General features: G+C 42.7%; 1 protein-coding gene across 7 annotated transcripts in view; it reads right to left on the minus strand.

Moving 5' to 3' along the window:
- The window catches only part of ZFAT (zinc finger and AT-hook domain containing), a 236,951-nt gene that overhangs the window by 28,634 nt on the left and 192,443 nt on the right, over positions 1-15,874 (minus strand). For 6 of the 7 annotated variants that reach the window (XR_010159683.1, XM_054657035.2, XM_016959895.4 and 3 more), the window contains 3 exons: positions 12,471-12,589; positions 4,024-4,150; positions 1,165-1,295 (listed from right to left, as the gene is read on the minus strand). Coding sequence is in view for 6 of the 7 variants with exons in the window: in XM_054657035.2 (XP_054513010.2) it covers positions 1,165-1,295; positions 4,024-4,150; positions 12,471-12,589 (377 nt within the window). In the remaining variant the exon portion in view is untranslated. Of the gene's footprint in view, positions 1-653; positions 903-1,164; positions 1,296-4,023; positions 4,151-12,470; positions 12,590-15,874 lie in introns of those variants that run through there. The other variant, XM_016959897.4, reaches the window with a different exon arrangement.

Genomic DNA, 15,874 nt, shown 5'->3' on the forward strand with positions numbered 1-15,874 from the left:
TGTTATACAATTCAGTAACAAATTTAGTCAATTTCAGACAACTCTAGTAATACACACCTCTTCCAGGTCTCTCCTCAGATGTCAGAGATCTTCCCCAACAACCCTTTACAAAATCACCCCAACCCACACTCCTGGACCCCGCTCCTCTCCCACTTCCCTTGCTTTACTTTTCTCCTGGCACTTGTTCACCATCTGACATCCTTTATGTCATACTGGTTTATTCGAGCTTTATCCTTTTCCCCACTGGAAAATAACCACCATGATGGCAGACACTGGTTCTCTCCTAGATCCCAGCAACTGGAACTCTGCCTGACAACAGTAAGCGCTCAATAAATACCAAATGAATCAATACAGGAGTGGCTAAATGTCAGAAACTCCATGGTTTGCATTTCTACTTTCTCTGTGAACTTGAACTTTGATTTCAGATTATATATTTCCCTGGTTTTGATGCATTTACTATTTTGGTTTTCTGTTTTTAAAGTATTTGTGTAAGCCAGCTAAAATCTTTTGTAAAATGAAACAGGAGGTAGCAGATAGAGACATAGGTATAAACAGATAAAAAGGATGACCTAATTATCAAACACATTGCATTTTAACAGATGGTGAAGTCTCCACTGAGGGCAGAAAAGGAAATGAGCCAAGCAGATAAAGGATTAATTAAGTGGAGTAACCTTTATTCCAAAACTGATCTTCTCTTCCTACCAGAGCAGTATCCTGTGTTGATCTGATCGGGTGGTTACTATTTAGGAAGGCCAGTCCACTGGGAAATCCTCCTGGCTTCTCCGGCTACCCCCATGCATCCTACTAGCTCAATTTACTGATGGGGCCTTAGGCACTGAGAGCTGTTTTCATCAGAGATGTGTCTCAATGGTCCACATCACGCTCATTTTCACTCTGGGACTCTTTGAAAAAAAATGAATGGAGAGTTTCCAGAATTTTTTTTTTTAATATACTATATCTCTCCCCCAAACACCTCCCACATATAGAGCTATTGAAGAAGCACTCCCATGAGATCAGAGGTAGAATAAGAAAAGGTATGAGACTAGACCAATTTCATTCCAAGTTCTACCTCAGGTAAGTTAAAGACTTAGAAACACAGGGAGAAGGAGAGAATCTGACTGTGAGACACACAGAGATGAATACTTACAGAAGGAGGGTCCCTACCTGCTTAACCACAGTCACCGTCCCTGGTGCCATGGCAACCACCGAGGCAAGGGCAGTGGCATCATGGGTCTCGGAGCCCAGCTCAATGATCTGCTGCAGGATGTTCACGGCCGTGGGGTCCAGTCGATCGCCTTAAGAGGAAGAAGCAAAGAGGACACCATTCAGGCCACTGGTGCTGAAGGACATGGAATGCAAAACCAGCCTGTCTGTTCTCTCGGGTGACGCCTTCTCCAGAGGATGCATAGGCTCTCCGTAATTGCTCATTTTGACAACAGAAATAATCTGTATAGTGCTTTATAGCTTACAAAGCATTTTCTATAAGAACATCTCAAAACCCCAAGCAACCCTGTGAGGATGGGACATTGAGACGTTATTTGCATTTTGTAGAAGCCTCATTTGGGCCACTGAGTCAGTTACACCACAAAGCCAGAACTTGAACCCACGTGCTCTGAGTCCTAACATGCGGACACGTGGCTGCCCTCGAAGCTGAACTCCTGGGAGTGCCAGCCAGCCCGTTCAGCCGCAGACTCAATGAAAGTGTGTGCCAAGAAATTCCACAAGTTATGGGCAAAACATCCAAAGATGTATCAGTTATTCAACCAGTAGGCTTTGGAACTCCAAACCAATTGCAGCTGGGGGTTCTATTTTAACCGTCTCTAAAGACGGGATTCTGCATCATCAGGCAGCTATTTAGTATCCCCGCCTGCTCCCACCATCTACCAGGCCAGCTGCAACCGTCCTGAGCACACCCTGACCCTGATCATTAATTTACTAAAAGAGAAATGACTGCTTGATCTCCACCTTAGCATAATATTATGCAGTCTCTGCCAACATTTTCATCCTCATGGGCAGCTTTTTGTGGGCCGTGTTCCAATGTGAGTCAATCAATAAGAGATCAGAGAAGGGGAACTCAACGTGTCTCATGCAGAAGGTAGGACAAGCCAGTGGCTGAGGCAGTGGCGGGCTTATATTCACAATGCATCGCCTGGCACCCCCCAAACACATGCCCCTTAAGGGAAATGGTGCAAATGTACCTTGCAGCCAACCACTCTGAACATGCAAGGACGAAAACATTTACCTGTGCAACTTACTGAGGCGAGGTTCTAATTCCGCATCCATGGACTCCCTCAATGACCATTTATCAAGCCCTAGCATTGTTGCTCCTTATAAGAATAAAGACAAAGCCGTACCCCTTCCCCCTCACCCCCCGACTCCTCCCAGGGCTCACAACCTCCTAAGCCAGACTGTAAGCAAATCCTTACAGCACCTGGCAGGTCCCATGTCAGGACTGCAATTAGGAAACAGTGCAGAAAAGGGACGGGGTTCTCAGGAGGTGACCTGCAGTCTTGAGTACTGAAGATGAGGATGAGTTTGGCAGAAAAAGGCTGTGAGGGAGAAGAAATCAGGCCATACCCCAGGGAGCACTGGAGCGTGTGTCCCTTCTGAGAGCTGCAGATCTGGCAGAGGGAAGCACAGCCCAGGAATGGGGTGGCAAGAGACAGTGACAAGGCCAGGCAGGAGCCAGAGAAGCTGAGCCTGGCCTTTTCAGCTGCAAAGTTAAGAGCTAGGAAGAGACATCGGAGGGCCTTAGAAGGAGTGAGAGAGTGAGTGAGTCTGAGAGTGAGAGTGTGTGTGTGGGGTGTGTGTGTGCTCATAGGGGATGAAGACAGACAGGCTGCATCTTGTAGGCCATGAGCAATCACTGATGTCACTGGACATCATGGAAGGAAACTCAAGTTCTGACAGAACCTCAGTGCTGAGAGCCACATTTAACAGCTGGGCCTCGACTCTCTCGTCTGCAGAAGTGGAGGCACTGCCTCCCGAATTCCCTGCAGCTCAGCAGGCAGTGAACACAGCCCTGTCAATTAATCTTCCCTAAACCAACTGGCCCACAGGAGTTTTCTGTGCAGTTTTCTTACAATCTGGAGTTTGGGGTTTTAGGAACTGGGTAAAAATGGTGTCTTTCTAACTCCTATTTCCTATCACTGTTTCATTTCACCTAATGCTTCCCTTTTAACCCAACCTGCTTGACCTCTGCCCTCCAGATATGTACAGGGCTGTGGTATGAAACATTAACTTGTGTTCTGTTCAGCTTTTAAAAAGAGCGTCAAGAAAAACTGTCTTCTAAGCATAATGCCCCAACTGCCACTAGGCTGGTACAGTGGGCTTGTTTTTTTTAGAACTGATTTAACATTTGAAAATCATGACATTTGATGTAAAAATCCTGACTGGGCCTTTTGGGAAGGACTTAGAGAATGAGCGATCCTGGTCTTTCAGGTCTGCAAAGTGACCCCCTGCACGCCAGAGTCTCTGCCACTCTCTACCACCCACTGAGCCCACACCACCTCCTGCCACTGCCTGCCTGGCCCCTGTAGGCCCTGGAGGAGATGTCCCTGAGGAAGCATGGAATGGGATGATGCCGTGACAAGAAGTTAGGAGACCCAGATTCCAGGATGAGCTCCAACACCCTAAAGTGGGTGACCCTCAGTCAACCACTAACAACCATTAACCATTAGCCAACCATTAACAATGAAAAGCAACCTTCTGCATCTGTGAAGTGAGAATAGTCAGATCTCCTCTCCTCACAAGGCGGTTCAGAGAATTAAATGTGGTAAGAGATGTGAGGGACTCTTGTGGCCCTGTTCGAAGGCTTCCCCTCTGCTTTGGCTCTGTTCTAGAGCATTTCTGGAGGCAGAGATCTCTGGGGGCTGGCAAGGGGGCTGCTTCTGCAGTCTGAACGCTGGGTCAGGGATTCGGAAGTAGATCACCTGATGGACATCATTCATCTGCAAACGCATTCATTCAGCATGTCTAGGAAAGACAGTTCTGAGATGGCAAAGGAAGAGCAGGCGTCCTCACCACTCTCAGAGGTGTATCTCAGGTCCTGGAGCGCGGCCACCGCTGCCTGTGTCCCTTGAACGTCTTCTTCGGCCTCTGTGATGTGGAGATACTGGGTGGAGGGCTCCTCAGGAGCTTCTGTTGCTGTCTAAATAAAAACATAATACCTAAGTCATCTCCTAAAAGATTGACTGTTGCCCGAAGTTCCAAGATAACATACTAAGATAGAACAAACGCACACAAGAAAGCAATACGTTGCAACATCTCGTTTACCTGGCACCCCTGAGAAACCAGTTGCTCCCATAAACACACTTCCCAAAGAGAAAACTTCTCTGTGAGGATCAAGACCTTTAAAAACTAGCTTTGGTAAAAAGCCCCTGCTGTACATTTTTGTGGTGGGAAACAGAGTATGTATGCTGTTCACAATTAGAGATTTGACCAGCTCAGATATTCTTGCATACACTCAGATTCTAACGGCTCTTCTGTTTCCTCCCACTGCTACCAACATCACTTCTAATCTGTGCCTTACCCTGGGGACTGGGTGCCATGTGGCCAACAGAGGAAGGGGCACAGCCACGGGGCAGCTGATGGTGGAAGGGGTAGGGTGGGTGATTACACAGAGGAAGGGGCGCAGCCACAGGGCAGCTGATGGTGGAAGGGAGAGGACCTGTGATTACACAGCACGTGGAGAGCACAGGTCCCAGGTCCCAGCAGAGTAAGAGTTCAGAAAATCTTAGCTATTTGTGCTTTGTTTTTTTTTTTTTTTTTTTTGAGACAGAGTCTCGCTCTGTCACCCAGGCTGGAGCGCGGTGGCGCGATCTCAGCTCACTGCAATCTCTGCCCGCCAGGTTCAAGCGATTCTCCTGCCTCAGCCTCCCGAGTGCCTGGGATTACAGGCACGCACCACCACACCTAGCTAATTTTTGTATTTTTAGTATTTTTAGTTTCACCATGTTGGCCAGGATGGTCTTGATCTCCTGAGCCTCCCAAAGTGTTGGGATTACAGCTGTGAGCCACCACGCTCGGCTGTGCCATTCTTATTCGAACATGAAAGTGTAAGAAATAAAACTGACTACAAGAAATATATTTGCACAAAATCAGGACTTGTGAGGGTAGGAGGAGTTAAAGTGGCATTCACAGGTACCTCGTGCCTCAAAGAGAGAAGAGGTGGAACAGAATTTTTACAGAACTAGATGTTAATAATTATCTCTTTCTGGAAGGGACAGAGAGTGCAAGCAAAACTGTAAGGCTGGATGCATGAATGTCACCAATCAAGAAGAACAAAAAGAAGGACTTCAGACAAAATCTACAGGTGCCAAGTTATGCTCTATAAGCACATATCAGTAAATGACACAGAGGTTCAGAATAGCATATACTATTCCTTCACAGCCAACTGGCCAAGCCCATTTAGGTGTTTCCATCCTGACATATAGTAGTCACCCAAAAAATATTCAATGAATGCATAAATGAACAAAAAGAAGAACATTTTGTTCTCAGTACCATGAGGCAACAGATTAGCCGACAGTAGATCCAGGCAATGTCTGAGCCCGTGAAAGGACAGGACGCAACCTGAAAGGTTCCTCCTCATTCTGGGGAAAGCATGTCATAGTTGCTGTCAGGAAGGCTGGTGCTCGTTGCAAGGCATTCCTGGGAGCCAGGTGACACACACATTGCTGGAAGAGGTGGTTTGTTACTCCACTGGTGACCACTTCATGGCAGCTTCCTGGCTGTTCACCATCTCATGGAGATGAGTATGGAGTCAACTACCCAGCCTTATGTCAACTATTTCTGTTGGGTTCATGGCTCTGCATGAAGTGCTAGCATCAGCTGGAAGCGAGGCTTTACTGCATGCTTTTATAAAAGCACCGACTGACAAGATGGATTGAGTTTTACATCAGTAATTGACACTCGAGTGTCTATTTTGTTAATGAAGAGTAAATTCTTCCAGTATGTACTAATACTTGAAACACTAGGTGACTAATTGCTTTTGCATAGATGAAGATGTAAAAGTGATCATCATCAACATCCGCAATAATCATAGCAGCTGCCATTTTTGAGGGCCTCCAGGGGCTCATTCAGGCCTCAGCATTTTACACATGGTTTCTGTCAGTGCTTCTGAGCTCTCAGGGATTATCAGCCTACTGTACAGAGGAGAACACTGAGCCATGAGGGTTAAAAAATGGCTCAAGGGCAAGCAGTTTATAGGTGACAGAGGATTCAAAGTTAAGTCTGTCAGACTCCAAAACTCTTACTTTTTAAAAGAATGTTTATAAAAAAATTTTCAATACACAAGAGCAGAGAGACAGGTCTAATAAACCTCCACGTGTCCATTAACCAATTTCAGCAATTATCAATCATGGCAAGTCTTTCCTTTTTTAATTATACTCTAAGTTCTGGGGTACATGTGCAGAACATGCAGGTTTGTTACGTAAGTATACACGTGCCATGGTGGTTTGCTGCACCCATCAACTCGTCATCTACATTAGGTATTTCTCCTAATGCTATCCCTCCCCTAGCCCTCCACCCCCAACAGGCCCTGGTGTGTGACGTTCCCCTCCCTGTGTCCATGTGTTCTCATTGTTCAACTCCCATTTATGAGTGAGAACATGTAGTGTTTGGTTTTCTGTTCCTGTGTTAGTTTGCTGAGAATGATGGTTTTCAGCTTCATCCATGTGCCTGCAAAGGACATGAACTCATCTTTTTTATGGCTGCATAGTATTCCATGGTGTATGTGTACTGAATTTTCTTTATGCAGTCTATCATTGATGGGCATCTGGGTTGGTTCCAAGTCTTTGCTATTGTGAATAGTGCTGCAATAAACATACGTGTGTGCATGTGTCCTTATAGTAGAATGATTTATAATCCTTTGGGTATATGCCCAGTAATGGGATTGCTGGGTCAAATGGTATTTCTGGTTCTAGATCCTTGAGGAATCACCACACCGTCTTCCACGACGGGCAAACTAATTTACATTCCCACCAACAGGGTAAAAGCATTCCTATTTCTCCACATCCTCTCCACCATCTGTTGTTTCCTGACTTTTTAATGATCACCATTCTAACTGGCATGAGATGGTATCTCATTGTGGTTTTGATTTGCATTTCTCTGATGGCCAGTGATGATGAGCTTTTTTTCACATGTTTGTTGGCTGCATAAATGTCTTCTTTTGAGAAGTATCTGTTCATATTCTTCGCCCACTTTTTGATGGGGTTGTTTTTTTCTTGTAAATTTGTTTAAGTTCCTTGTAGATTCTGGATATTAGCCCTTTGTCAGATGGATAGATTGCAAAAATTTTCTCCCATTCTGTAGGTTGAATCATGGCCAGACTTTCTTGGACTATGTTTCCATGTACTCCATGCCCTGCCCCAGGATTATTCTGAAGCAAATCCTGAAATCATTATTTGCCCTATAAATATTTCATACTGTCTCTCTAAAAAATAAAACTCATCCAAAAAAGAACTACAATGCTCCTGTCACACTCAAAAACTTTACAATAAATCCTTAACATCATCAATGGTCTAGACAATGTTTAAATTTCCCCAATTACCTCATTTTTTAGGTTTGTTCAAATCAAATCTAAATGAGGTTCACACATTAGAACTGATTAATACATCTCATAAGACTTAAAACCCATATGCTCTTCCTCCATTTCTGGCTTTTCTCCCCTTATAGTTTATTTGTTGAAGACAGCAGGATGTTTGCCTTAGAGAGCTGTCAGCAATCTAAGTTTCGCTGATTGCATCACCATGGAATTGACCAATGTTCCTCCATCCATGGTGTTTTCTGTAAATTGGTCACTGGATACAAATACAAAAGCTTAATTAGATTCAGATTCCTTTTTGCAAAGAATGCTTCATGGGTTATATTGGGCAGTTCTTTCAGGAGACACGCTTTGGATGGTGGTCTCTTTTATGTAATGTTAGCAGTAACTGATGATCATTGCTAAACCCATGACATCATTAGAAGGTTGCAACATGGTAATATTCTAATTTTTCATGTGTTAGTGAAAATTAGAAATATGAAATAGAAATTAGAAATAGAAAATTAGAAATGTGAAATATTTCTTTTGAAATATTTCAAAAGAAAAAACTTCCCCTCATCGAATGTTTGGTTATATTTACATAGGGTTTTGTTTTGTTTTTAAAGGTAGAATAGGGCTGGGTATGGTGGCTCACACTTGTATTCCCAGCACTTTGGGAAGCCAGGGTGGGAAGATCGCTTGAGGCCAGGAGTTTGAGACCAGCCTAGGCAACAAAGAGAAATCCTGTCTCTATTTTAAAAAATTTTCAAAAAATTATAGTGCTTGCCTATAATCCTATCTACTTGGAAGATAGTAGACAGGACTATCTACTGTCTCCTGAGGTAAGAGAATTGCTTGAGCCCAGCAGTTCGAGGTTGCAGTGAGCTATGAAGGGAGGCTCCATGGCATGCCGGCCTGGGTAGCCAGACCCTATCTCTCAAAAAAAACTAAAAAATAAAGGTAGAACAATGGCTTGATTCTTGGTCTTAATTTACCAATTTTCAAAATAAAGAGTTGATTCTCTAACATTCTACAAAGGTGACTGAGTTGTTTTTTCCAAATATCATTATAAACCTACAGAATTAAACATATTTTATGTGTTTCGCTGTCATTATTAAACACTAGTAACAGCCTCAGAATCACAATATTGTCCTTACTACCAACAATACTTGAAAACTGCAGTTTTTGCAGTTTGTTTTGCCCTTAGGTTACATCCCAATCAAATAACTGTTTTGAAGTCTCTTGAAATTGTTCCTCTCCACGTAGTCACCAATTTGATATACAGTTAGAATCATTTATTTCACTTTACTCACAATGTTTAAGACTTGCTTTTTAAGTTTAATTTTGTTTTTATTATTATATAAAATACTTCTACAATATTTTATATATAATCAGAGACAAATCTACACAGCAGGGTATTTTGAGAAATTTAGCTTCTCTCCATCCCTTCCATCTTGCTCTCTGTCTCCTTTCCCTACATATAATGACCCCATTTCTTATCTTTTGTAACTGCTTTACTTTGAAATAATTTTAGACTTACACAAGACTTCCAAAGATGTAAAGTGCTGCAACAGAGAGTTCCTGGAGACCCTTTACCCAGCCTCCCCTAATCTTAACATCTTTCGTAATCCTGGCGCAATGATCAAAACAAGAAATTAACATTTGGATACTATTACTAATTAAACAATAGGCTTTCTCCAGATTCCTCCGGTTTTCTCATTAATGTTCTTTCTCTGTTTCAGGATCCAATTCTGCATCCCACAGCACATCTAGCCATCATGCCTCCGTTGTCTCCTCCTGGCTGTGAAAGTTCCTCAGACTTTCCATATCTTTCATGACCTTGACGCTTTTGAGGAGTACAGATGAGGTATTTGACCACACCCATCATTTGGATTTGTCCGATGGTTTCTGATAATTAGGCTGAGGTTGAAGATTTCAATTAAGAATACCATGAGATGAAGTGTCTTCTCATCTGATCACATGGTATCAGGTCACACATGATGTCAGCATGCTTCATTACTGATGATGCCAACCTCTACTGCTTGGTGAAGGTGGTACCTCCACCGTAAAGTTCCTATTTTTGCCTTCTGTAATTAATAAATATTTGGAAGGAGATATTCAGAGTTTATGTGAATATCTCATTTCTCCTTAAACTTTTGCCTACTAACTTTAGCACTCATTAACGGATCTCATCTGCTATGATTGTTCCTGTGGTATTCTAATAGTAACTTTCTATTTCCCTCATTCCTTCTACATTTATTAATCATTATTTTTTGGAGGAAATGCATAGTTCCTTCTCCCACATTTATTTATTCAATTATTTATTTATGTCAGTATGGACACAGTGTCCCAGTGAAACTTTGGGATGGTTTCCTAACAGTTGGATTATTGAATTAACGGATAAAGAAATGCAAATGTAATTTTGTTACATATTGCTATTCTCTTCATAAGCCTGGGCCATTTTACATTCCCCAGCAACGTATGAGAGCAGATTTCCCCACAGCCTTTCCAGCAGAGATAATGTCAAACTTTTGGACCTCTGTCAAGCTAGCAGGTGAGAAATTCCATCCAGGGCTAATTTTAATGAAAATTTCTTTCCTTACATGTGAGGCTGATCATGTTTTCAGATATTCAATGTTATTTACATTTCCTTTTCCTTGAACCTTTCTTATCTCTTGTCCATTTTTCTAAAGGGTTGATCTTTCTCATCACTATTTTTTTATAGGCCTTTTATAAAGATATTAATTTTTTCTATATAAAAAATATTTTTATCATTTATCTTTTTACTTATTTATGAGCTCTCAGTTTATAGATGAATTCACTTATGCTTTCTTCTAGTATTTGTAAAATATTACTGTTTCTATATTTAAATCTGACCCTTTTGAAATTTTTCTCATATAACTTTATATGTTATAATAAACAGATTCAATTTTATCTTTTTTTAGATAGCTATTTAGCTATCCTGTGTCACTTATCAAAAAGCCCACCTTTCTCCTACCAACTTGAGACACCATCTTTATCATATACTAAATTTCCATATGTCATTGGGTCTATTCTAAATTTTCTGTTCGATTCCATTAAACCATCTATTCATGCACACTTAGAGAGATTTCATAATATGTTTTAATATCTGGTAGGATTCTCCTCTTATGGTTGTTATTCCCAAGGGTTTCCTAGTTAATTGTACTTACGTCTTCCAAATGAAATTTAGAAATCAACTTGATTAGCTCCAGAAAAAATCTAATGGTATTTAGATTACATGTAATATGTAATAGATCATATTACCTTGATAAATTATTGTATAAATTACTTTCAGGGGAATTAACATCTTTATGATATTGAGTATTCCCATTAATTTCCTCAACTCTAGGTTTATGTCTCTTTCAGAAGTGTTTTATAGTCTCCCATATTTACATTTTGGGCATTTTTTATAAGGTTTATGCCTAGATTTATCTTGGTTTTGTTTCCTGTATCAAACGGGGGTTTTGTTTCCATTGAAACTGATTTTATATATGTATATATGTGTGCATATATTAGCATATACATATTCTTATATTTACACATATGTGTATACACATTCATATGTGCAGGTGTACATGTATCTACAACTAACTGTTGTATGTTGATATTTTAATCTGCTGCTTTTTGTTTGTATTAGCTTTTCATTCATTCTTTTGGATTTTCTGAAAATATCATCCTATGATATGTATAGAGAGATACTTTTTCTTTCTTTCCTTCCAGTTCTAGGTCTCCATCTGCTTTGTCTGGTCTAGCCACACTCACTGATGCCTCCAAATGCTGTTAAAGAACAGCAGAGCCACCGGGCACTCTTGTCTGCTTCTGACTTCTGTGGAAACACTCTAGGGTTTCCCAGTGAAGTAAGATGCTGGTGTTTGGATGACACACATTTTTTTTTTCATCTTAAGGATGTATCCATCAAATTCTATTTACTCTTTTTCATCAGTGAACACTGAATCTGCATCTATGAAGATGACTGTTTCATATTATAACGGATGTTAACATGTTACCTTTCCAAGAGACCACTTGTGCCTTGCATTCCAGAATAATCCCCACAATGTCATGATGTATTATTTTTTTCATATGTTGTGGATTCTGTTTAAAAAGCCTTCTCCTAACCACTGGATGCTCTGTAAAGTCCTTAGATAAAGTGAGGGTGATTTTTACCCCCAGGAAACACTGAACATTGGTAATGTCTGGAGACATTTTTGGGTATCTCAACAGGGGATGGGGTTGGGGGGATGATGCTACTAGTAACTTAGTGGGAAGAGGCCAGAAATGCAGCTAAACAGCCTGTAGGGCACAGGACAGCCCTCCACAGCAAAGGATTGTCCAGATCAAAATGTCGACAGTGCTGAGTCTGAGAAACCCTGCCTTAGATAACTGCAATTAGTCCGTGGTGGCAATACCTAGTATCTGAAAAGAGAGATGGTTACTGGCTCTTATAATAAAGGCGTGTTTTCAGCAGGTGACTGGTTCCAACTCCTAAGGGAAAAAAAACAAAAAAGCAGCTAGGAGCATGAGCTCTCCACAGAAAGAGAGCAGGGCCTAGATTCAGGAAACAGAGCCTTTTCCAATTCTCTCGGTGAGGATGGCAATACAATAGAATCCTTGCCTTCCATTCTTTCAGATGCAACATCTGAAACTCTGGATTTGTGAATAACATAAGTAAAAGTGTCAAGGAGGTCAACACAAACTTTCACAAGAGAGTCTAAATTCAACCCAGAACAAGAATTCACAGGCTTGGCCCAGATCTTAACCCAGTTATACCCCTCAGACGCGAGACATCATTTGAAAAAGTTTCAGAAGTTCCCCAAACAGAAAATCTAATGTTCTGAGGAATGATTGCCCGTGCCCAGTATTTGGGTTTGCCTGGTTTGTCATCTGTGTTTAGAAATGTCAAGATTAATACCATACTTAAAAAAATTACCTCCCACTTGGGGTCTCCATCAATTTCCACCACCTTCAAGCCATGTTTGTTCTTCAAGTGCCTATTGAACTCCCATTTGGTGCCATATACAAAGCTGCAAACAGGACACTTCAAACCACCTGAAAGCACAGACAGAGGTTAAAAGAAAAATGTGTTCGTAATACAGAAAAATGCAACAGTTCCTCCTCCTGTTCAAATGCTTCAAATCTAGTAAGTATTATTTTGTCTCCAGCACTTGTATTCAATTCAAGCTTACCTTAGTATTGGAACACAATAGCAACAGTATATGTTTTTCAAGGCAGATATTTTAAAACTTAATGTACTTTTTTTATTTGTTGAATAAGCTTTTGTAGACAGCCCAATATGTGCCCAACAGTTTAAATGCCAGAGAGAACTAAGATAAGTAACATAATTCCCTTGGCCAGTGGGTAAGTGGCTTAAATCATTCTTTCATTTTTCACTTGTAAGTAACAAATAATTTAGAAAACGAGAACAATGGAAAGGGAGTGTCTGCTTTTCTTAATCTCCTTTGTCCCAAAACACGAAGACCAGGAGCCTGATTCTCAGTCTCCTTCACGTCAGAAGCTAAGTCATTAGCATAAATTCCCATGCAAATTACCCAGTAAAGAACAAATTTAAAAGCTGGTCACATCCTGAAACGTCATTATTTATTGAACTGATTAAATTTTGCACATGTTCCAGGAAGTGTTTAGATGCTTTAATTAAGAGAATGTACAACTCTAGGTTTTAAAAAAAAAAAAAAAAACTGGAGAGTCACACAAAAGAATATCTTTCTACAATTATACAGAAGCAGCAACTAAACTGCAGCCTGTACAAAAGTCTCTATGAACAGACTGTGCCTTCAGAAGCAAACTCCAGCCTCAGGAGACTAAGGGTAGTGCTGGTGCCAGGCCTCTAGTCTACTGGCCTGAGCCAGGCTGATGCTGGCACCACCGGGCCACCACCCTGAGCTGGGCCAGGGGAATGAGCCCTCTCACCAACATCCCCAACACCACAGCTGTCTGGAACTGTGAGCTACCCGATTCCAGCAGGTCATTCCCTAGTCGCAAACTCTGGCTTCCCATCCTTCTCTGCCATGTCTTCTCTGGGGTCCACATGGTCTCTCCTCTATGCCAATGCTTCCGCAGCATCCTGGAATCTCAGACCTTCTGGCCAACAAAATCCCCAACATTCACCTTGCCAGAGAGCGTGTTCTTTCCCTGTCTTTCTTTGACCACACTCTCCGCTAAGTCCTCCCAAGTGGAGGCTGCTCATGCTCTTGAGCCCCAGGTAAGGAGGATGCCAGGCCCGGGCAGGGCAGCAATGCCACCTCCACGGTAGAGCAGGAGCATTTCCCCATCCTGTCCCTGCTACCCACAGTGCCAGATCCATCAGACAATTTGGCACCTGGCCTTCTCCACTTAAATACTGTAACATCCATTGACTTTAAGGCCAATAACCTTCCCCACCATTTCACAATCTGTGGAGTTTCATTCAGTCACCCATATGATTATTCAGCACCACCCATGGGGCTAAATCCAAGCATCCCACTCTGACGACTATCGGCCCTCGGGCCATCTCTTACTTTCACTATCATTATTCTTCAATTTCTGGAGGATCTTCAGTTTGCATCCCCTCCCATTTTCTCTCAACCTACCCCTAACTATGCTCCCCTCTCCAAAGAGCACACTCCAGAGCCCAAAACTTACAACTTTTATTGGCAAAGCCCTCCACGTCCTCAGCTACTTTTCTTTCTCTCAAACCTGCCTGGCAAATCCACAGCCCAGCATCAATCCAAGCCCCAGCCCTCCTTGCTCTGACCCTGGGATGCTGAGGCAAATCACAAAGCCATTATTTATTCTTATGGCCACACTTCCAACCTCAAGTATTTCCCTAGTCAACTCTGTCCAATTATCCAGGAGAAGAACTGCAATTCTCCATCCATCTCATTAAGTCCCCTACACTATTGTCGACTTCCTCTTTCAATCTCAGCCTCAGTTCTTGTCTCCTGCTTCATAATGAGAATATCAGGTAAGAACTTTCCAGACCTTCTTGTACTATACAGTTCTGTCCCTCTGCTCCTGCCTATGCCTGGCCTGACACCAGTTGTGGGTGAGAGTTCCCCTCCACCTTCCAAGACCCGTTTCTCCTCTTTCTAGAGCACTGATCCTCAGCCCTGTTAGACTCAATGCCCCTTTCTACAACAAGCAGTTTAAGATTCCTCCATCATCCTGAAGTTTTTTAAAAGCCCCTCAAGTTTTGAAACGCTGCATGGGTGCAAGTACCACTCCACTGAACACTCTGTTCCTCCAGCCTCCACACCTTTATGCTTTCCCTGTCCCATGGCTGGGTGGCTGGGCCCTCCTACTCTGTCCCGTGTCGCCTAGGCTCGGTATCCAGACATTCTTCAGGCTCTTCCTCCTGCCCAGGACATATATTATCCACAAACTAATGACTTTCCTATTTGTAGCTCCAGCCCAGACTCCTGTCCCAAACTCCAGCCTGGGATGCCTCCCCACAGATAGACAGGACTGTGCATCCCAGTGTCTCCCACGCCTCCTGGCCAGGCCACTGCAGTCTTCTGCACAGATGGGAGCAACCAGCTCCTAAGTGCTCTCTCAGCAGCTATTGTCTATCCTCCACTGTTGGTCCACTTCCCACCCAGCACACAACATGGTCTTTCGAAAACATAGACTAGATCACAGTCTCAGAGGTATAAACCCTTCCAATGGTCTTCTGTCTCACCTACAATAAAATCCTGACTCCTCCCTGTGGCTTGCAAGTCCCGCCTCCCTCCCTCTCGCCTTCATTCTCTCCCTTCTCTGTCTTTTGCACTGACCAAGTTCATTCCCTTCCTGGGATAACTGCTGTGCCTCCTGGTTCACAAACTCTTCCCCAAGATCTCCATTTGACCTTCTCCTCATCTTTAAGCACCACCTCTTCAGAAAGGCCCTCCTGGGACTCCTAGCGAAAGCAGCCCCACCAAACACATAGAGCCATCAAAACTCTCTAATGGATTTCCCTACTTTCAGTCTGACATTGTATTATTATCTTTCCTACACATCTTCATTGTCCTTTCTCCCTTCTAAAGTGGCACCTTCCTAGAGCGGGAACTTCAGGGGCATCATCCACTTATTCGCTGTTCAAGTCCCAGCACCCGGCATCTAGCTTCTCCTCAATCACTCTGTCTTGCATCACTGACTCTGGGTCTTGGCAAATCCTCTTCTTTCTTGAGCTCCTTCTCCAACCATCCCCCTGCTCTCCTTGGACTTCTGCACCTCTCCTCTGTACACATCTGTCCCCTCACCAAATAAGTGTGTTCGGTGTTATCCGAGGGCCTGCCTTGGTGCCGGTCTATCTTCCCCTTTCCTTCACAGCCAGGATTCTGTGGAGTCTCCACTTCC

Source organism: Pan troglodytes, chromosome 7 (genome assembly GCF_028858775.2).
Source record: "Pan troglodytes isolate AG18354 chromosome 7, NHGRI_mPanTro3-v2.0_pri, whole genome shotgun sequence".
NCBI classification, from domain to species: domain Eukaryota; kingdom Metazoa; phylum Chordata; class Mammalia; order Primates; family Hominidae; genus Pan; species Pan troglodytes.